The sequence below is a fragment of the Leptonychotes weddellii genome, chromosome 8 (genome assembly GCF_054177405.1).
Source record: "Leptonychotes weddellii isolate Sample4059 chromosome 8, ASM5417740v2, whole genome shotgun sequence".
Lineage (NCBI taxonomy): Eukaryota > Metazoa > Chordata > Mammalia > Carnivora > Phocidae > Leptonychotes > Leptonychotes weddellii.
Window position 1 is genome coordinate 121,232,444 of NC_138376.1, and position 22,815 is coordinate 121,255,258.

A 22,815-nucleotide genomic window follows, 5' to 3' on the forward strand; every position below is an offset into this window, starting at 1 on the left:
TCATGATCCCAGGGTCCTGGGATCGAGCCCCGCATCGGGCTCCCTGCTCCGCGGGAAGCCTGTTTCTCCCTCTCCCACTCCCCCTGCTTGTGTTCCCTCTCTCACTGTGTCTCTCTCTGTCAAATAAATAAAATCTTCAAAAAAATAAAAAATAAAACTTGTGATCTATTAACAGATCACACAGCTGTAGGGCACCCTGAATTAATTAGAAATAAGTCCTAGCGTTCTTCTAAGCATAAAAAAGCACACCTTGATTGCATTGTGTTTTTGAGGCTGAATAAATTGAAAAAACGTAAACATTAAAATAAACAAATTTTTAGGATCCTTAGTGTTTCTTCGTATCATAATTCACTTAGAGCCTCAAGAAATGGAGGTGGTCAGGCCTTCCTAGCCTGAGAGATGAGCCTGGACCCCTGAGACAGTCCCCCATTCTACCTCCCGTCTGCTCTGGCTCCACCTCTACCCAGTCTTCCCAGTAACCATGGGTCTCATGACAACCCAGATGCAGTCATGTCAGCCCCATGCTCACATGCAGCAGTTACTTAGCACTGCTCTTGAATACCAGCCCTGGCCGAATTGGGCTGCCGGAACCAGCATGGAGGCCCCCACCTCTGCAGCTGCCCCTGGTACACCTGCCCCATTCGGCTCTCTGCCCCACTGGCCTCCTGTTGTCTGGGATGCCCTTTCTCTTCTTTCTCTCACTTGGCGGTTTTGAGCCCAAGCCAAACTTGCCCTGCCTGGGTCAGGCTTCTTCATCTACTGCCCTTCTAGAACCCTGTCTCTTCGGAGCATGTTATCTCTGCGCAATTATACATTTATTAGTGTGACCATTTGGCTAGCAGCAGGTTCACTCAGTGTGGTAAGTCCCCCCTTTCCTTCCCTGCACCCATCCCGCTGTGATGGTCACAGAATTTAGCACTGGGCTGGTGCACAGTGGTAACTTGGGAGTTACCTGCTGAATGAATGGGGCTGAGCCAAGAGGCCACCTTCCCAGCTGCTCCTTGTGAGTTACGCTTCGGGAGGGAAAACTTCACACACACAGTCCTTGAGAAAGCAGGTCACCAGCACCAGAGAGAAGTGCGGCTTGAGACAGGAGACATCTGAGGGTCAGAGAAGATGCCAAGGATAGCTGATTGAATTTTAAGGCCTACAGCAACACGCCACAGTGTGAACATTTCCTTTAAGTTAGGGAGAGGAAAAAAAAATTATGCTTAACAACTTGGATGTTCTTAGAGGAACGCACTGATAAACAAATTTCTCAATGAAATTTGTGAATTTCATCTTGTGAAAGAAAGCACATAACCAAGTCCTTTGTCCCTCACCAGAACAATCAGGCCACTGTCAATAATTTACCCTTAAAGGTGCCCACTGATTGTCTTAATGGATTAGGGACAAAGCAACTGAATATAAGCAGGGTAAAATAAAAATCACATCTGCACTGCGGCGCCTGGGTGGCTCAGTTGGTTGAGTGTCCGACTCTTGGTTTTTGCTCAGGTCATGATCTGGGGATCACAGGATCGAGCCTGCATGGGGCCCTGGACTCAGCGAGGAGTTTGCTTCTCTCCCCCCCACCCCCAATAAATAAACAAATAAATAAAATAAAATCTTTAAAAAATAATCACACACGCACTACATTAATGCACATGAGTTGTTTGGAATTTATTGTGCTTGAAGAGTAGTCTTATTTTAGAAGTTTATGTGTACTATGAAGTAATTAATCACACGTGAAAAAGACCCAGAAGGGCCTCAGATAAGTCACTAAAATCTTTCCAGAAAATTGAGGTGTTTTGCTCTCCAAATGACTTCCCTTTGTATTCTTGATTCTTATACATGACTTCAAATAGGTTTACTTCCCAAGTAGTTACTTACGAAGAACTAGAGTGGAGCTATCTATGAAGTGTTCTTATCCACATAGCAGGGTATCAGTGATAGAAGCCATACAGATGATTATACGACATGACATAATCGTAGAAGGAGAGAGTATTGAAACGCACCTGTAGGTGCCGAGTAAGAGATTTTGATGGGAATAAAATTAAAGAAATATCATCACACACATATTTATCTAAAAGTTATAGAAAATTTCTAAACTAGGCTGTAATAAAAAATATTTATTACACACCATTCAAAAGGTGGATGGTCAAATAGAAGATAAAAAGTACAATGTTCTAAAATGTAATAAGGTGTTTCTTCATATATTTCACTGATGTTACTATGTTTCTAGGGACCCTTGAGAGAAATTGTAGTAGCCTAATGGTAAATTTGACTTAAGGTTCTGGAAGTGTAGCCCCAACAGTGGTGGGTTCCCAGTGTCACGTCAGAGCTGTGCCAGACTGAGGATTAGGGAGCCGTGCCTGGTCGGTGGCTGCCAACAAGGAAGAGCTGCAGGGAATGTTGTTGGGTGGGGAAGTCTGAGCTTGCTCCTTTATTGGCCAAACCCTCTATGACGTTTCAGGGCAGCCCCGAGTATGTTCTAAGGTAATTGTTTATCTCCCCTATTTAGGACAAGACCAAGATAATAATTATCTTTTTATTCTCAAAGCATGTCAAAAAGTAGACTCGAGATATATTTGTTTGATAAGTAAGTGTAATTTATTCCCATCCAGGTTGATTATCCGTGCTATAATATTCTTACTAAGTACAATAGTGCTATTATTCGTCAGAGTCCCCAAATTTATTTAAATTATTTTTGCCTAGATTTTTTTTCAAATCCTACCTAATTGTTTGCCTCTTAAACTTATGGGCCACTGTTAATTTGCATAGTTGTTTCAAATCAAATGCTATGTCCCATATCTTGCATTTACTCAGTTATTCACTGCTGATGTCTAAATCAGAGAAGTGAAAAGGACAATTGTTTAGTGCTTTTTAAAGTCCCTGCCCAAGATCAGTAGGGAAATCCCATTAGCTCCATTCATCGCATTTCTCATAAATCTAAAAGGAAAGCAAGTATCCAAAGCCTTATTCTTTAATAGTTCTTATTTGTAAAACCTTGACAGGGCTTTATTCTAAATTGCTTCCAAATTACATGAAGAATACTGAGAAATATGATGGTTAGTGAATCGTGATAGTTTCAGTTATCGAATAAATAACCAGAAGAGTAAAAGGGGACTTAATCTGAAAGCAAACAGAATGATGGGCTACGATGAGGCAAAAAGAACAGAGCTGTGGCATTCTTCAACTACCATCTGGCTCAATCCTCTTTAAGTGGGCAAGTTGAAGAGTCTTTTATTCGGGCCCCTAAAACTTCTTCAAAAGGAGCAGTATTTAAATATTAGTATTTTCATCTAGTAACCCCCCCCCCAAAAAAAAAACCCAAACAAATCAATCCTTTTTGTAGCCAAAAAGGAGTGTTTAAGAAAATAATGGGTAATCTCCTGGCTAAACATGAGGGCACAGGGCAACCTGTGGGTGGGAGGTTGGCTGCAGGGGCCTGGTGGCCATTCCCCAGCTTGAGGGACTTCAGCTCTGTCACTTTATGGTTAGAGTGACTTATTAAAGTTGTCATTATTGTTTGAAATTAGGCAAGAGGTGTAAAAATAAGGACTTCATTAGGAAAAAATGTACCTGTTAATTTCTAGTACCTTATTTCATCAAAAGGAAACAATAATGTAGTGTTGCCATATAGGATAATTGAGGCAAGTGGATACAAGAGAATTATCATCTATGGTTCAAATTGTGCTTTTGTGAAATGGGGACCTGTTTCATCACTTTCGAACAGACCCCTGACAATTGCTGTTTTTGTCTATTAAGTCATGGATTTTCACATGAAACTCTGAGAGGCTTTTATTTTGTTTTCTTGAGAAGGTGTGTAAAAACTGTAAGCCGAGTGAATAGGAGCCCGCTACTTGTCTTCGGCAAGGATGCTTTCAAGAAGGTATTTTAGCATTCTCTGTGGTTTAAAAGACAAAACCAAGTCCTGCCGGCTTTGTGTTGTGCTTCTCCTTCAGACTGCAGTGCCTTCTGTCTGCTTTAGGGTGTGGCATCTGCCATTGGGGAGGAGAAACTGGCATGTGTTGGCTTTTATAGCAGGCTGATTTCATTGTGCTGGGGGCCTCTATTTCAGAGCCTCTTGGTTCCAATCTTCTAGTTGACTTGCTCAAACAAATGGGATTAAAAGAGCTTTTGACTTTCTATACCTAATTTTTTATCTTTAGTTCCATGATTTTTGTATATGAAAAATATTTTTAAGAAAAGGGCCAGAGCTGAACTTGGTGACTCATTTTCCCTTTCAGGATTAGTTGTGAAAATAAGCCACAAGATATAGCTACACCTGCTTAAATTGACTTTGACATATTTCATCAGTTTGGAAAAATGCTTTCTTATGATTATATGTACATATTTGGTTTGGGTCTAAATATCTAAAAGCATAAATACGTAATTGATTTTAGAATATATGTGTAAACACACAAAACGGACATATATTTATATTTGCATATGAAAAACTTCAAAAATTCAACTTTTGTGGTGTACTGCGTATAATTAGTATGTATTTGAATGCATAAAGGGAGAAAATCCAGGAGAAAATGTCAAAAAGGCACACTAACAAAGATGTAGTATTCTCTTGGCAAAAACTGATGAATGATTTGGCATGAATTCATCTTACAGTTCTGTAATTCTCTTACACACAATGATACAACCCCTGTTTTCCAGTTGTTTGCATAGAATTGCAATTTGTTGTCTGTACACTCTATAATGACCCTTGGGTGTGCACCTGATTCCCCTCCCCCACCAATTAGTCACCAGTTTTTCCCACCTATCTTTTTCTATTTAGTCATTAACATATTTGCACTTGCTCAAGCAAATAAAAATAACCACTGCAGTGAAAATAAACTAATCTTTATTAAAAAAAGCTGAAGAATGAAATGATTTTAGAAAACTATATTCCACTAAAATCATATATATTATTTCAGCTAGTGTGACCTCTTGAAAGTTCCGGTTTCAAATGCTTTCTCTCCATGTAAACGAGTTCCATACTAGTGCAAGTGGAGGCATTGCTTAGGTTAAGAAAACCTGCTTGAAGATATTCAGAAGGTTACTAGGTGACAAAGTAACAATAATAAAAACATTTAAAACACCATAAAGTGACAAAATAGAGTATTTTTAAAAGAACAAAGTCTGAAACATTTCTAAGATTAGATTCGACCAACTTGCATTACTATTGGTCTTATATTTATTAAATACGTATTTCTTTTTAGTTTTGTTTCACATTGCTTAGAAACGAACTCATATCAAGAGGGTTAATTGTGCACATTAACCTCTGAAATATGATGAAAGGCGTCGTATAGATTTATGAAGACATGAGCTAAACTTCAGCTGTCACTATTATGGCACCAATAGTTACATTTCCATGTGCAAGTTGGAGCATAACGCACCAGGCTACTTATTTGAAGACTTTCCCTTTAGAGAGAGGACAAGAGCATTGTAAGAAAAATGCTCCTTTGGGAATGCTTTTGCGTTTTCATTGATAAGCCTACACGCATATATGAGGTGCCTTAAAAAATAGTTACATAAACATCATCTTTGGGGCAGGTGCAGTCAGCCTCAGCACTTATTGAGTACTTGCTGTGTACAGGGCACCACGCTGCCCGAAGGCGGCTAACCTTCCCTTAAACTCTTTCCTAATTTCGCAGTTTGAAGAAGTTGTGGGAATTACGCTGATGGCCCCAAATCAAGGCAGAGAGGCCAACATTCTGAAAAATTACATAACTCCTGGGAAAGGCAGTGCTTTTGCGCACAGATTGCCCAAATATTTTCTTTCTCCGTCGGCTCCTCCAAACCTCTGAGGCCAACAGACAACTTTGTTCCCCTGCCCTTCTCCCTCTTTTGTCTGCTCGTCAGACTCGTTTTCCACCTTTGTATCGTTCCTTTTAGACGTGAAAACAAACACGCGAACGGCCGGTTGGCAAGGAGACGAGGCACGAGGGGAAAGTGCGGCCTCGCGTCGCCCCACGCCGCCGCGCTCCGGGCGCCTGCGGAGCCGGCTCGAGCCCCCGGCCCGGGGCCGCCGGATGCCCGCGAGGCTGCGCCCGGCCGGGCGGGCAGCGGCGGCGGCCCGCGCCGAGTCCAGTCCGCGTTTTGCGAGTGCACACGAGTAATCAGAGAGAAGTGGATAATAGTTGCTCGGGCTCGCTCGGCTCCCTCTCATGCCATGCTGGGCCCGACAGGCTCAGTCAGTCGTGTATTTACCCATATCCGGGTTAGAGAGGAAAAGAGAAAAGTTTCATTTAAACCTGAACTAAAAACTTTCACCATGAAATCACACAGCGGGAACAGGCCCAGACCGTAAGGCGTGACTCCCGGTTCGGCTCCGGCGGGGCCTGTGGAGGGGGAGGGGGCTCGCTCGATTCCCGTCGGGGCGTGTGGATGCGCACAGGAGGGGCCGCTGACTAAAAAGTGGGTTTTATTGTCTCCCCCCGCCCCCCGCCCGGCCTCGCCACGCCGCGGCGATCATGGCCGCGCGGGCAGCAGCGGCGGCGGCGGCGGCGGCGCGGGCGCGGGCGGGCAGCGGCGAGCGGCGGGCGCCCCCCGGGCCGCGGCCGGCGCCCGGGGCCCGGGACCTAGAGGCGGGGGCGCGCGGCGCGGCGGCGGCACCGGGACCCATGCTGGGGGGCGGCGGCGACGGCGGCGGCCTGAATAACGTGCACCACCACCCCCTGCACCCCCGTCACGAACTGAACATGGCCCATAACGCGAGCACGGCGGCCGCCGCCGCTGCCGCCGCCGCCAGCACTAACAGCGCCAAGAGCGGCGGCTCCGAGGCGACTCTCAAGGAGGGTGGAAGCGCCGCCGCGCTGTCCTCCTCCTCCTCCGCGGCGGCGGCGTCCTCCTCTTCCTCCTCGTCGGGCCCGGGCTCGGCCATGGAGACGGGGCTGCTCCCCAACCACAAACTGAAAACCGTTGGCGAAGCCCCCGCCGCACCGCCCCACCAGCAGCACCACCACCACCACCATGCCCACCACCACCACCACCATGCCCACCACCTCCACCACCACCACGCACTACAGCAGCAGCTAAACCAGTTCCAGCAGCAGCAGCAGCAGCAGCAGCAGCAGCAGCAGCAGCAGCAACATCCCATTTCCAACAACAACGGCCTCGGCGGCGCGGGCGGCGGCGCGGCTCAGCCCGGTCCCGACATGGAGCAGCCGCAACATGGAGGCGCCAAGGACAGTGCCGCGGGCAGCCAGGCCGACCCCCCGGGCCAGCCTCTGCTGAGCAAGCCGGGCGACGAGGACGACGCGCCGCCCAAGATGGGGGAGCCGGCGGGCGGCCGGTTCGAGCACCCGGGCCTGGGCGCCCTGGGCGCGCAGCAGCCGCCGGTCGCCGTGCCCGGGGGCGGCGGCGGCGGCCCGGCGGCCGTCTCGGAGTTTAATAATTACTATGGCAGCGCTGCCCCTGCTAGCGGCGGCCCCGGCGGCCGCACTGGGCCTTGCTTTGATCAACATGGCGGACAACAAAGCCCCGGGATGGGGATGATGCACTCCGCCTCAGCCGCCGCCGGAGCCCCCAACAGCATGGACCCCCTGCAGAACTCCCACGAAGGGTACCCCAACAGCCAGTACAACCATTATCCGGGCTACAGCCGGCCCAGCGCGGGCGGCGGCGGCGGCGGCGGCGGCGGCGGAGGAGGAGGAGGAGGCAGCGGAGGAGGAGGAGGAGGAGGAGGAGCAGGAGCGGGAGCTGTGGCGGCGGCGGCCGCGGCGGCGGCAGCAGCAGCAGGAGGCGGCGGCGGCGGCGGCGGCGGCTATGGGGGCTCGTCCTCGGGGTACGGGGTGCTGAGCTCCCCCCGGCAGCAGGGCGGCGGCATGATGATGGGCCCCGGGGGCGGCGGGGCCGCGAGCCTCAGCAAGGCGGCCGCCGGCGCGGCGGCTGGGGGCTTCCAGCGCTTCGCCGGGCAGAACCAGCACCCGTCGGGGGCCACCCCGACCCTCAACCAGCTGCTCACCTCGCCCAGCCCCATGATGAGGAGCTACGGCGGCAGCTACCCCGACTACAGCAGCCCCAGCGCGCCGCCGCCGCCGTCGCAGCCCCAGTCCCAGGCGGCGGCAGCGGCGGCGGGGGCGGCGGCGGGCGGCCAGCAGGCGGCCGCGGGCATGGGCTTGGGCAAGGACATGGGCGCCCCGTACGCCGCTGCCAGCCCGGCCTGGGCGGCCGCGCAACAAAGGAGCCACCCGGCGATGAGCCCCGGCACCCCCGGCCCGACCATGGGCAGATCCCAGGTAACCCCCGCGCCGGCCGGGCCTGCTTCCGCCGCGGCGGCCTCGCCGCGCGCCTCGAGCCCTAGTTTCTTTCTTTCCGCGTACTTTTTCTGCGTCTTCTGCCGGGGGGGAGGCGGGGGCGAGGCGCCCAAAGCCATTTTAACTCGCGGCTGCCTCCCTCGGAGGCTGGGGAGCGCGCGGCGTCCGACTGCGCGGCCCGGGGCCCGGGGGCCCGGGGGCCTGGGGAGAGGGTCGCGCCGAGGACCGGGACGCGCGCTGGGATGGCCGGCCGCCGAGCACCCCCGCCTCGCCACCCCACCCCGGGCGCGGAGCTGCGCGTCCGGGGCCGGGGACTGCGCCGCGAGGAAGCGGTGTGGGCGCTGGAAACGGCTCGGGCGGCTTTTGTAACAAAATCGGCGCTCCGGGCCGGTACGGTCTGGGGAGGAATATTGACTCCGTTTTCTCGGTTAGCGCCAACAATAAGCTTTAACTGGGAAAAGAATGAGGAACTTTGTCCTACCTCCAGCCACACCGCGTTCCCTCTTAGCCTGCAAGGTGAAGGCAGGAAAAATAGGTTAGCTTTGTGGCAACCGAGTGTGTTTTTCGTAGTTTTGCCCGGCTATTCAGACATACTCGATGCGAGCTGTGAGTTGGAATGCTTCGTAGCAAAAATAATACCCCAATTTACAACGACGTGGAGGTAAAATATTCTAAAATAAACCGATTCATTCCTGAGAATAGCCAGGAAATCCATTATTTGGCTTATAGGCTGCTTGAAGGGAGTCACCTTCAACAGATAGGCTGTGTTAAAGGAACGCGTTCCGGTTAAATTGAACTTATTTTGATCATGGGTCAGGCATACATTTTATTCAGCAAGTCCAGGAAAATAGCAGGCCAGTGAAAATTGATCTTTTTGGATCGGATTTATTTGGATTTTCTTTAATTTGCTGTCACCCAGGTCCTACAGCGTTCTTAGGAAGTGTCCTGCACTCTTGCTGTTTCTTGCTCGTAGGCTGAGCCTAAAGACTGACTTGATCTCCTTTGCAAGGTTTGGAATTTGAATTGTGGAGGTAAACTGGCTGTAATAGTCTCCAGACAGCTGCCTCTGAGTTGACATCTAATCTGCCATCTGATTGGCTCCTCTCTCACCATTGGGCATTTAGCACTGCTGATGTAAATAGAAGTGCTGAGCAGTAGTCACAAAAATTCTTGCCACAAATAATAACTGAGCTCTATTACAAGCAGATGTAAGGTTGGATATTATTTAAAGCTTAAGTTATTATGAATCAGAGTTATTAATAAGAGGATTAAATACTAAAATCGTTACGCTGGTGTCCAGTACGTTGGGCATTTACAAAATTCAGATCTTTGACAATCTTAATGTGGACACTGCATATATCACGGACTTTGATTGTAGGATGAGGATATGGCAATTGAAAAATAATTAAACCAAGAATTTTACCAATTTTTGGATTTGTAAAGCTTTCCTGAAAGTGCCCTTTACAGATTAAACTATGCAAAAAATGAATTGTCAGCACACGTAGTTTAAATTTAAAAATTATAACGTTAAAAATTTCCAGGTTCTGAGGTGCAACAGTATCTTTCAGTGATACTTAATTAACTATATAACAAGATTAAAGCTATATTTTTTTAGTAACGTGTGTTTTAACAATTCTGGTCGTTTAAAGATGTTTGTGGATGAGGAATTGTAGTTAAATTGACGTAATATTTAAAAAATCACGAAGTGAGGAAACTAATTTTGTAGACAACAATCAAAGGGAAAAAATGGATAATCTTGTGAAATACTAAAAATTATTTTATTTTTGCTTCTAATTTGGAAATATAGAAATGCTCTAGGAATTTTTTTTTCTGTTTGATTATTTTGTTAGGTTCGGTGATGTGAGCCTTCTTTGAAGTGCTTACACATGTATTAGGGAAACTATCACATGCAAGCTGTGCTGGGTGTGTTTCTTCCAAATAATCTTTCTCTCGTAGACATCTTAAATGCTGTGAAAGTTTTTAAAATTCTCATTTGTTAGGAAGGAATTAACAGTGGTTGTAATATATGTTTTTACTCAGCTTATTTATTTCAGGAAGATGTATTTTAATAATTACCATATCTTAGAGGAGAGACGTGTCAGAATGAATACGGGACTGAATTTAATAGATAATCCTGTGAATCCCTAGCTGAGGACATTAGTGTTCACTGCTTTCAAATCTTTAGTTACTGGAGTTTTAATGAAAATATGTTTTCCTACTCTTGATAGAAAATTTGTGATATCAGTTTTTATCTTTGATTCACACAAGTAAAAACACAGAGAAGCCTTATGTAAATAAACCCATGTAATTTTAAAAAGATTTACTTTGTCAGCTTGCTTTTAAAGGGATAGTTTAAAATTCACATCTTTGTTAAACTAGAACGGAAGGATGATAGAGGCAGATGGAGGTCCTTGTTACTTTACAGTATTATTTCTTAATGGTACCAATCATTCTAAGTATTTTGTTTTCTTGGAATGAGAATGAATCCATTATGTCCTCATTGTGACCCTTGGGAATAGCTTTTTTATTTTTGAGGGGGAAGAAAAATGCTGGGCATATGACCTAGATTCACAGATTTCTTTTAGGTACTTTGCCGTTTAACGTGTGGAATGTATCTTTTTTATATTTTTTCCTTTTTGGAAGGCTAGTTTTTATTTATTATTTGTTGTGATGATTATGATAAGAAATAGTTATTTGTCCAAAATTCTAATTTACTGTGTAATTATAGGCCATAAAGTACTATTAAATCACGTTGTTAAATGATGAAATTTTCTTGTGGCTTTAGCACATTTAGTTTCATTTTTGATTTTAGGAATGGTTTATATTGGGTGGCAAATGTTTTTATAATTGGAAACAAAATACATGTGTATATTGTATTGGGGGGGTCTTTTTAAAAAGTGAAATAAGCCATTTTATGATACAGTTTGTTACTGGCTTTTTCTAAGATAAAGTAGATAGAGTAGTCTCAAAAGGAGTACTGAGGTCTACTCACGTAACCAAGATTTTATAATGTCCACATTTGTGCTGAATTCCATTAATGCTATTTTAACCTTAGTTTTATAGAATATAATACAATGTAATAAAAAGAGCCTTATTTACCATTAAAAGAAGTGACTAGCTGGCTTACAAAGCAGGAAGTTACAGACTGGTTCCTGATTACCTTAAAATTTGTATAAGATATATTATAGCATAACATCATTCCCCACTTCCCCTCCCAATGAAATTTTACCCTGTCTAATGTTTTAAATCTTGTAAAGAAATTATTGTGCCCTAAATTGATATATTTGCTGAGATATGGCTGGCTGGCTGGCTGCTCTGTCGTCAGAGAAGGTGGAATTGGCAACTGTGGTTATAGAAAAGGCCTATCATTAAAAAACAAAACAAAACAAAATATAACAAAAATGTTTAGAGTCTTCTGCTTTCCTAGGTTACCTGGAATGAAATACATGGCTTAAGATTGTTTTCTTTGGATATCCTCAATTCTGTGTACTTACTTTTGACTTTTTTTTTTTAAAGATCACTACTCTTTAAGACAGCTATCACTTCAATTGATGTTTATATTTAAACACAAAATTGATAAGTATGTTCCAGGGAACATCGTATTCTTACTTTGGGCCTATAGTGAGAAACCTTAACCCCCTTTTTTCTTTGGTTTTGCTTTTTATCTGTATTTAGGAATGAATTTTTGGCAGGGCTTTTTCTACTTGTTCCATTTTTCCCGGCATCATATTGTATCAGAAATATCACAGGTGTGTTGTGGAGATGGAAATAATCCAAGTCACCCTTAGACACTTACACTAATGTACTTTCCCTCTAACTATCATGTTCTTTCATTAGGATTGAGAGAATAACATCTTCACTCTGGTATAAAAATAGTATTAATTCTGGTTTGAGGACCAATTCTGAAAATGTAAGACTGTGTGGAGGAAGACTCATAAGTTCATTTGGTAATTTTATCAGACACACATTTTAAAGAAAACAGGTGTAAGAGAATGGGGTCGAGTTTTCAGTTCTATTTCTTATTAATGGACTTTATTACTTTATAATTTGGGGCACAGTATATCTTTAAAAAATGGCTTCTGATGTAATAGGAACTTACTTATTTCTGTAGGATAAATACCAATATGACAGGCAAACTGAAAAGATGATCATTTCGCTTACTTATACCCTGTTCTCTCATAGGAAGAGAGTGGTTTGATTTAAAATTTGTTAGGAGTCTCTGAAATTTTATTTATTTTGAAGACTGATTTGGACATGTAAATTTTGGATATAATGCACTGGGAACTATACTAGCTTTTGCCCAGTGCCCTAAATTTAGAGGTTTTTCTCACTACAAGAATGACACTGCTCAGTTAAAAGATCTGTGTACTTTGATCCATCATTGAGGAAAAGGAGCTAATAATTTACTTGTGTCACTTTCATTTTGGCCCGTGTGTAGATTTGTAAATTTGAGGCTTATATTTATATTTGAAAGAACTGTTGTGTATCACTTAAGAACAGATTTATGGAGGCTCACAAGGAATGTTAATAAAACTCAAATTCCTTTTTTTTTTTGCAGTAATTAGATTTTCAAAGTGGATGTTACAAAATTTTGTACTTACCGGCCACTTCCATGTCCTAGGCCTCTTTGGAACTGGATAGTTGTTGGTCTCTTTGGCCTTTTCTGAGGTGTCTTTCTTCGTCAGGAGATGTGTGCAGATTCTCTGGATATGCAGAGTAGAGCCACGTACTTGCTGTGTGTGTGCACGTGCGTGTGCATGTGCTTGAGGCTGAGGGATCCCTATTTGACTTCATGTGTCTGCGGGGAGAAGTAAGTACGAGGCACAACTGCTTATCCCCCAGGGGTGTGTATATATATCATAGATGGAGAACTGTCACACAATATAGCTTTTTACAGTTTGGAGGCTATTTATACAAGACTAAGTGGCTCTTTTTGGTTTAATTGGGTGATTGAGTGAATTAATTTTGATCTAAAAACTTCGTATACTTTAGTGACTTTTTCTCTTAGAATTTTGATGGAAAGAAAATGATACAGGTATTGGTACTGAGGTATCATTAAGTATCCACTTATTTTGCCTTATGCTAAGATAGGAATGAATGGAATTGTTGGTATACGCATACTGTAGTTTTAACTTAATTCACCCTAATTGAGTGACTGAGTGACTTTATCTAAGTAGAATAAGTGCTTCCACAGTATGTTTTCAGCAAACATGTTGTTTTCAAAGACTTTAACTTGGAGTAATTCTAAGCAAACTATTTCCTTAGATTTACTTCTTTGAATAGGATCCAGTAGGCAGTTTTCAAACCCACTTCTGAATGGATCAGTGCCAAGAATATTAGAAGGCTACTGAGTTTGACGGATGAACTAATGATGAAATTAATTTGTTCCTTGAATGATATTTATTGCTCGGAAAGAGACCAAAGCTCTAAAATGTTAAGCATATCCGGTTTACCAATAGACACTCTTATTTTAGGTAGGTGGCAGCAGAATCTGGACTAGATCTGTCATAGCAAGGCAGTCCTTTTGAACTGAACGAGATTCAGCTTCTGCTCACCATCTTCTGGAGGATGCTCTTCTCAGCATCTCGTTTGGGCCTTGATGAAAGATGAAACTTGAGAATCAGACAGGTCATTACTTATTAGGTGGCTCTGGAAGGGAAGCCATATTTGATGAAATCCAGAAGAAAATCCTAGACCACATTTTCAAGAATATGGGAGGCCTAAAAAAATTATACGTATTTATTTTTTTATTGTGATAAAATATACATAACATAAAATTTACTGTTTTAACCATTTTTAGGGGTACTGTTCAGTGCCATGAAGTCCACTCACGTTGTGCAGCCATCACCCCATCCATTTCTAGAACTTTTCATCTTCCCAACTGAAATAAAAAGTTTCATGTCAAACCTTCGTATTATTTATTAATGTGTATTGTAAGCAAAATAATCTTTTTAGAGCCATCAATCTTGCTGCTTCATAGTTTGTAAGTCCTTCCTCAGATATTCCCTAGCAGTGCGCATGCGTATGCGTGCATGCGTGTATGCGTGTGCGTGTCTGTGTGTGTGTGCGCGCTCATGCGTTTACCCCACTCCTTCCTCCCAGTTCTAACTTGGGGGTCATCTTCCCAGATCTGGTCTGTTTGGAAATGTGTTTTGTGTAAGTTAGTTGTTTCATTGTCAGATCATTAAAAGTTTAAAAGCAGCTTTTTGAAGACTTTCTGTTTAAAGGTTTGGGATACTTTGTTGAGAGAAACCTGGTACTTGGTTAGATAATATATTGGACATGAAAACAAACTGTTAGCGTGATCCTTTCCCCCCTTTACTTCTCTCATCTTTTGCATGTTAGCCTGTTTTCAAAACTGGTTTTATCTTTCTACTATTAGTGGAAATAATTTACAATGATAATTTTTTTCCAGTTGTGTTTTTTTTTTTTTTTTTTTAAAGATTTTATTTGACAGAGAGAGAGAGACAGCGAGAGAGGGAACACAAGCAGGGGGAGTGGGAGAGTGAGAAGTAGGCTTCCGGCAGAGTAGGGAGCCCGATGTGGGGCTCGATCCCAGGACCCTGGGATCATGACCTGAGCTGAAGGCAGACGCTTAACGACTGAGCCACCCAGGTGCCCCTCCAGTTGTGTTTTAAGTTTTGGACCATCCCAGCCCCCAAGCCTGAGCAAATCCATGTGATGCTGTGTCTTTTTCCATAGTGTTCTGTGCCCCAGATTTGTGCTTCCCCCCCTTATGTTTTTAATTTGTAGTTCTCTGCAAAACTGCAGAAATTCTTTGTATTTGGAAAAATTACTAAATTAAGATGATTGGTCTTTTAATTAAATTTAGAGGCAGCTGCAAAGGGATGCTTCTTAGATCCCGATTAGTCTTAGAAACAGACTTTTTGTGTGTGTAAAATTTGGAATTGTATTTTAACTGCTATTGATGCTGATATGTAGTTCCATCTTTAGACGATGAGTCGTGTACATTAACACTGAAGTCCACAGAGGACACAGAAATTGTACTGTGATGTAAGAGTGTGTACTTGGAAGCAACAATGATTTCTTAAGGTGTAAGCATTTAGCATTTGTGTATGCTCTAAGGTGTAGGCTAGATATGTATCTGCTCCGGATGATCAACTGGCCAATATTTACTAAGCACCCATTTTCTTCATCAGCCCTGTGCCGGACACTGCCGGTAGCTGGGGTGTGGGGATCACTGCTACTTTTGTGTGCGGTTCAGGGAGACAAAGCGTTGCCAAAGCCGGCTCCCCCTGAACCTGGGCATGGCATTTTTGGCATTGCTGACTTAGCACTGGCTCATTTAAACAAAGTGCAAATAGCAACCATGTGGGTCAGCAGTCTGTTGGCCTGCTTTTTTGGGTGGGGGAGTGGATTTTGGCAAAACAAATAATTGTAGATTGTTGTGATATGGTTGATGTGAGCTAGTGACTCTTTTCCATTTCTACCAATCAATTACTGGCTTTGTGCCACAGCAAAATAAAAATCCCACTACAAAGAATAATAGCTAAAAGAAGGAAAATATAATCACTTTGAAATTTATATAGAATGGTCCTTTTTCTTTTTCTCAGTTTTCTACATTACATGGGCTTTTGGAGAAAAGTTAAAACAGTCTGCTCAGATTTAGGAAGATACTTGGATTGCTGGAGTATTTTTGGTAACTGTTTAGATAATGTATGCTGGCTGAGGAGTAAATTCAGCTACTGCTTCTGGGTCCTGAAATAAACCTTTCAGAAAGCGAGGCATTGATGATTAGTGGAGGCTGTTCCAGAATTCTTAGTATCTCCTGTTTCTTTTTGTGCTGAGCATCTTAGAAGTTAAACCACTCACTGTACTTCATAGCCTTATTTTGAAATGACTGGTAATTCTAAAATTTGTCTAGAATTTGGCATCTAATTTCTGAAAATTTAAGAAGCAAATTTTAGGGTTCCGTGACCATATATTTATATATATATCAAGCTCTAACCCCATTTTAATATCCTTTAAATTTTCTGCTTTCAGTTTGTATTTTTTATAATAAATTCACTTTACCCAATGAATTATAAATGACCTTGGAAATAGAAATGTAAAACATTGCTACTGCTGAGCAAGAATCTGTCTGAAGAAGCAGACATATTTCTAAGGGAACTGGTATGTTTGTTGTTTATTAGTTTATTTCTGTGATTATGAGGATTTACGAGAGAATGCGAATGTATTACAAGGCATCCTGATGTAATGGAAAGATCGTGGGCTTGGAGTTGGTAAGACTTTGACTCACTTGTGAGCTTGAGTGCCCATTTTCTCTGAGATTCAGCAGAGGCTCAGTTTCCTGATGTGGAATGTTGTCTGCTGGGCGTGGTTGTCACGGAGCTCATCTCTGCAAATCCTGTGGCATTGTCATGTGGTACCTCTTCTCTTCCCACCTGTCTTTCCAGGGTGTAGTGAACCCCGAGTTCTTGCTCTCTGCCTGGCCCTGCTGCGCTTCAGGGTGTGGCTGCAGATAAGCCCCTGCCTCCATCAATTAGGTGACCCCAGTCCCTCCCAGCTGCAAAATTCTGTGCTGCTTTGAATTTTAAAAAATACAGTGTCTAATCAGCTATGCACCGCTGAACATCTTATTAAACTATACTGGATCCCGGACATGTTCAGTGAATATAAACTGAGGCCTATGCAAATATACAGATTTTGTGAAAAGCACTGCAATTTCCCTCACAAAATGTAGTTTTGTACTGATTGGGACTCTTGCAAGCAATTGCATGAATTGGTTTTGGTTGACCAGTAGAGCCCACGGTGGGTTGATGTCATTGGGTCTAAGCGGCTGCCTCACAGTATTCCATCCTTAATATTAATCAGTAAATTCTGAGAATCATTCCTTTCTTACATTTCTGAGACCTTTCCACTTTCATGATCTACGAAAATGATTAGCCTTTTAGGGGAAGTACTTTTTGCAAATGAACAAAGTTTCAAAAAATTAAAACTAGGTTTTGGGATTCTGAGTCGTGGACTTTGGTCTCTGATTCATGGTTAAGTAACTTCTGCATCTGTTTCAACTTCATTGAATATGTGATTCACATTTGGTCCTTAGCAAGATTATAATTTACATATCAGGGAGGCTTAGGGTTGCTCTCAAATAGTCAAAGCTGGGAATGTCAAATCTGAGAATGCCAAAGGCCTGTCTCAAATATGTAGGTAGAGAGGAATAGTTTTTTTTTTCTTCCTTTTTTGTTAATGCTGAGATTTATAAAAGTATCAGGGACAAAATTTAATTCTATTATGAACAAATACTCTGAGCACCACTTGGTGCTTAAGATACAAAGAGTCAATATAACATATGATCCATAATTTTCCCTGGTGAATTATCATAGGCTCCTGGTGTTTTATAAAGTGGAAATTAAAATGAATGGCTACATTATTCTCCTGCAGTTCTGTGCAGAAAACTATATCCCTCAAAGTGCATTATCTAGGAACTATTTGAAGAGTAGTTGATAATGTATCTAAACTGAAAATTTCCTGATGAATATATTATACATTTCCAACAACAGTTTCAAGGAAATCTGTTCATTTAGTGTTTCATGATCTTATGTGGAAGGTCAGTGTGCTTGGAGGTTGTTCTTAGGTGCTATGACATTGATGAGAAAGTGATCTTAATTTGGATTTTGTTTTGGGTATCATATGGGGATTTTTCAGCTAAAGAAATGACTTTATAGTGTTATTAGCATGAAGGATTTAGAATTCAGTTCATTTGGGGTCCCCGGGTAGCTCAGTCGGTTAAGCGTCTGCCTTCGGCTCAGGTCATGATCCCAGGGTCCTGGAATCTAGCCCTGCGACAGGCTCCCTGCTCAGTGGGGAGCCTGCTTCTCCCTCCCCTCCTGCTTGTGCTCTCTGTCACTCTCTCTGTCTTTCTCTCAAATAAATAAAATCCTTTAAAAAAAGAAGAATTCCGTTCATTTACCTTCACTGTATTGAAGAATCTCCTATGTGTTAGGGCTTTGGGAGTGTAGCAAGAACCAGGGCATCAGGCAGATGGTTGTGGAGAGCCTACTGTATGCCTGGTACTGTGGTGGATGATGGATTCCTTGGTGACAAGGACGTGGACCTTGATGAATTGACAATGCAGTGACTAAGGACTAGTAAACGTGCTACACAGTACAGTGTAAATGGTTCAGTGGGAGAAGTCCTGATGTTAGTGGGATATCCCACAGAGACTAGATCGAGGTGGGGGAGAAGTAAGAAGGCTCTGCACACTAAGGTTGAATAAGCTGAGACCTGGTTAGTAAGCAGACGTTAACTAAGTTAACCAAGTGATGAGGCCTGGAGATGGAAGCAGGGAGGGGCAAGAGCAAGAGCCAGCAGGTTAGAGAACCTGGAAGATTGGATGTTGACTACCTGTGTGACATTGGGCAAGTGACTGCACCTGCCTGAGGTTCGAAGTTGCCTCCTGCCCAAAGAGATGGGAAAGAAGACTTAATCCGTGGAATTGTTTTGGGAAGTACACTTGATAAAATACTGGCATACTACCTGGTAAGGAAAGGGATGTTTTCAAAAAGTGACAAAGGATTGTATTTTCTCATGGACAATGAATGAAAATGAGTTAGATGTGGTTCTGTATTAATTTAACAAGTTAATTTAACAGCCTATTAGTCTTTCCTCTTGGAACAAATGGTTAACATTTGAAGCTTATTTTTAGTCCAGACAGTTTCAGTTCTTTATTGCCTGATGTGTTTGTACCTTGCCAAGTGTTTAGGGAAAGTGAGTGATGGGGCAGTCGATGACATTTCTAAAATGTCTGCTGTTGTTTGCCAGTCGTATTTTTTTAACTGGTCAGGAAAATAAATTCAGAAGATCGATAATTGGAGCATTTAATTTCACCATCATCAACAAACATCTAGTGACCTTGGTGTAGGGGCACTGTACCAGATAAAAAGATACCCAAGGAATCTTTGGAAAATTGTTAAATATCGTGTCGTTCATTGGTAAGCGCAGAGGAATATCCTTAGATTACGTGAATATTGGTGATTACAATAAATAATACAGTTTGTGGAATATTTTTATTTTACCTACTATTCCATTTAACTAGAAACATGAATTGAATAACTCCGGCCTCATAAGCAATTTAAATTTTGAATCGAAGGAAATTGGTGGTAGGCAGACAACTTGCAAATTGGTGAAATGGAGCTTTTGCTTTTAATTAATTTTCTCCATGTGTTAAAGAAGTAGTTTATTAACTGTTGAAAAGTTTTAAAAATTGTAGTCACATTTGTTATGATTTTGCTGGGTTTGAAAGTCTTCCCTTTCCCGACTCTTGGTGTTAGCTCCTTTCATTTTCATTTGCTGAGCAGAGAGAACGCTCAGGAAGGTGCATGCTACAGCACGCAGAGGCATGCTCTGTGAAAGTCTTGGTTTCTCCTCTGGTATCCATCATGTGTGGCAAGACTTAGTTTCCCTCCTCCACTGAGACGTTTGTCAGAAGTATGAGCACTTTAAAGCAGTAGCATTTTACTTTTATTCAGCAATTAGGGAAGATAGGACGTGAAAAGCAATTTTGTGTTTTGTCTTTTATTGTGCATTAAGTTCCTGTAGTTTTCCCTATTGCTATATTATTAATGAGGAGGGAGAGAAGAATGGAGGGAGAGGTTGAATTTTATTTAAGACAGTTATGTTCGGGTAACTTAAAGGAATGTGCTTTTTTTAGTCTAACTACCCTTTCCTGGGGTTTCATGGTTCTCTGAAAAACTAATGCAAAGAAGTTGTAATCAGCTGTTAAGATATTTGAGCCAACTGGTTGTCAATATGTTGAAGTTTTATTCTTGGTGTGTCTAGAAACTTCATATAAATGCATTTTATGAAGAAGGAGGTGTACTAGCCTGGCTGAACTGTTAAAGCTGAAATCTGGATTTGATTTGCATATGTGGTATTTTTTAGGGACTCGCAAAGTTTCACACATGAAATAAACTAGGTAGTGTGTATGGCATCACATGATCAAAATATTTTTCCCCTTACTGCTGCCAGAAGCTATCTATTGCTTTTCAACAATCTTACTTGTTGGGCATCATGCCAAGATGTTTAAGACAACCCCTTACGTGAGCTGTTCCATTCTTAACCTCTTTGACTGAAGTGCCGTGACCTTCACATATGTAGATTAGCCATGTGCTCTGTGAATTGAAACTTGCTGCCTCAGGAAGAAAGGGTTTTTCTTTTTATTCCACTGGGAATTTGACAGCCATTCATCCCTGACCTGGGCAGAGGTAATGCAAGGAAATTGGATTCAAATGGAACACGGACAGATAACACAGGGAGGCAGGCAAGCTTTCTACCTTGCGGAGGATGAAAATATCCCATGGTATAGAGAATGTGCTGATGCGAAGGATCTGAAAAGTAACAGATACTGAGAGAGAGAGGTAAATGTAGGCATTTTGGAACAATGTCCTTTTAAAAAAGGAAATTGTTATTATGGGCATTTCTAATTAGCTTTAACTCTACTCTTTCTCTTCCTTTCTAACCTAAGTTTTTGAAATCTTTTTTTTGTATTTTAAAAAAATTTCTTAACACGACTTGAGAATTAAATAATGCTAATATTGTGGGCAAGCGTGGACTTACATACATTTAATCTAGATGAGTCTCTCAAAAGTGGAAGTCATTAGAAAGTTGGAGAGATGAATGTATCACGTGTATCTAGAAGAATCAGCAAGTTTCTTTGTCTTTACACTCTAAAATTTTGAAGTGAATTGATACACAGAGTTTTACTCATGTGAGAGTTCTGAGTTTTGTAATGATTAATAAAAATAATGAACAAAAATGAATTTTTCTGTTTTTATTAGACAGCTAGTTTTAAAGAATGTTCACCTTTGCTTTGTTGGTAAACATACTTGAAATTAAAGTAAAATTCAGTGTAAATAATAGTCATGACACTTGATTAGGTTGATATGACAGAGTGTTGAGAAGGAAAGTTCTCATTATAAGAATAATGGGTCTGAAGTGGTACTCCAACTGGTTTCTTCGCAAAAGGAGGGCATGATTAGGGCCGCCTGAAATTTATGAGTGCTTTTGTGTGGCTTTCAGAGCCGAGCCTTTCCTGTGTACATTAGGGCTTGTGAAATATTATGGGTCAGAGCATCCGTTACAGGCTCCGTGGGAGGCGTTGTTGATACCCAGCCTCTTCTATGGGGTGCAAAAGAGGATGTCTGTGTGGGGAATGTGCTTAATGAATACAGTAGACTAAGAGGAATACAGAGTTATCCCTTGACTCGAGGAAGACTTGTTTCTTTCCATATGAGGACTAATAAAAAAATTGGGAAAAGTATCTGGTTATGATCATGCAGAATGTGGGGCCTTTCATGGATTTCTGTTAACATGGCAGACACGAGGAGTGATGGTCCATAGATGGTAGGACTCAGGTCTTACCAGCTTGTTTACGTGCAGTTGGGAAGATGGAGCAGCAAGTCCGTCCTCCCAGTGAGATGAGTGCAGGGCTCAGGTGAGGAGGGGCCTGCGGCTGAGAAGACAGAGTAGGAAAAGGAGCAAGGCAGGCATGTGATTCACGTCCGGGTGGAGAGGTGTGGAGTGGCCCTCCCGGGACAGCACGCAGCTGGGTACAGATGAGGCAGAAAAAAGGGTAGTGAGTCAGCAGCCAAGCCTTGAGGGATTTTTCTTGTTTCTTTTTAAACGGTGGCCTGTATTTTTTTTTTTTTTAAGATTTTATTTATTTGTTTGACAGAGAGCACAAACACAAGCAGGCGGAGCAGCAGAGGGAGAGGGAGAAGTGGGCTCCCCACTGAGCAAGGAGCCTGATGCGGGGCTCAATCCCAGGACCCTGGGATCATGACCTGAGCCGAGGGCAGATGCTTAATCGACTGAGCCACCCAGGTGCCCCTAAACGGTGGCCTGTGTTAAGAGTGTTATATGGGTACACAGGAAATCAGTCTCTCCTTCTAGTCAGGTGTGATTGGTAAAAATATTACAAACACACTGCTTTCCATTCTTGGCCTCCCAAATAAAGAACAGAGTTTTAGAGCCCCGAGTAATAGTGATCTAATAAAAGCAATAATAGTAATAATAGTTCCTATTATTGAATACTTACCTATGTGCTAAGCACACTGCACGTATTAATTGCAGTCTTTCAACAGTCTTGCAAGGCAGTCTCCCAATTTTATGGACAAGTAAACTGGTAAAATTAAGTTTGTTCACTATCCAGGTATGTCTGGTGCGAAAGCCTGTATTGTCTCCACTAAAGGAGTAGTTCTCAAATTGGTTGTGCATCCGAATCACCCAGGGAGGCAGACAGGGCCTTCAAGTCCTCCCTGCGCCCGCCCCCCCGCCCCCCAGTGATTCCAGTATCCTGAGGCTGTGGGATGCCCGGATGCCCACCTTTCTCTTCCCACAGAAGTTATTGATTTATTTAGTGGTACAATTTAAATAGACTTTTTTGTTGTTAAGACACGTAGAATTACATATTTCTAATCGAGCTTTTACTATATTTTGGCTCCGTAGTCATAACAGACAAAGAGGAAAGAATCTGTGCTTCAAGGGCACGAAGGTGGCTATTGATCATTTTACTGGTGGCGTCACTGAACATTAATTTACATCCGCCTGTCAGAGGAAACTC

General features: G+C 42.9%; 1 protein-coding gene across 13 annotated transcripts in view; it reads left to right on the forward strand.

The window, feature by feature from the left end:
* The first annotated feature begins 6,431 nt into the window (after positions 1–6,431).
* The window catches only part of ARID1B (AT-rich interaction domain 1B), a 425,168-nt gene continuing 408,784 nt past the window's right edge, over positions 6,432–22,815 (forward strand). For all 13 annotated transcript variants that reach the window (XM_081829188.1, XM_081829193.1, XM_081829189.1 and 10 more), the window contains exon 1: positions 6,432–8,213. In XM_081829188.1, coding sequence (XP_081685314.1) covers positions 6,447–8,213 — 1,767 coding nt within the window. In that variant the 5' untranslated portion in view covers positions 6,432–6,446. The remainder of the gene's footprint in view (positions 8,214–22,815) is intronic.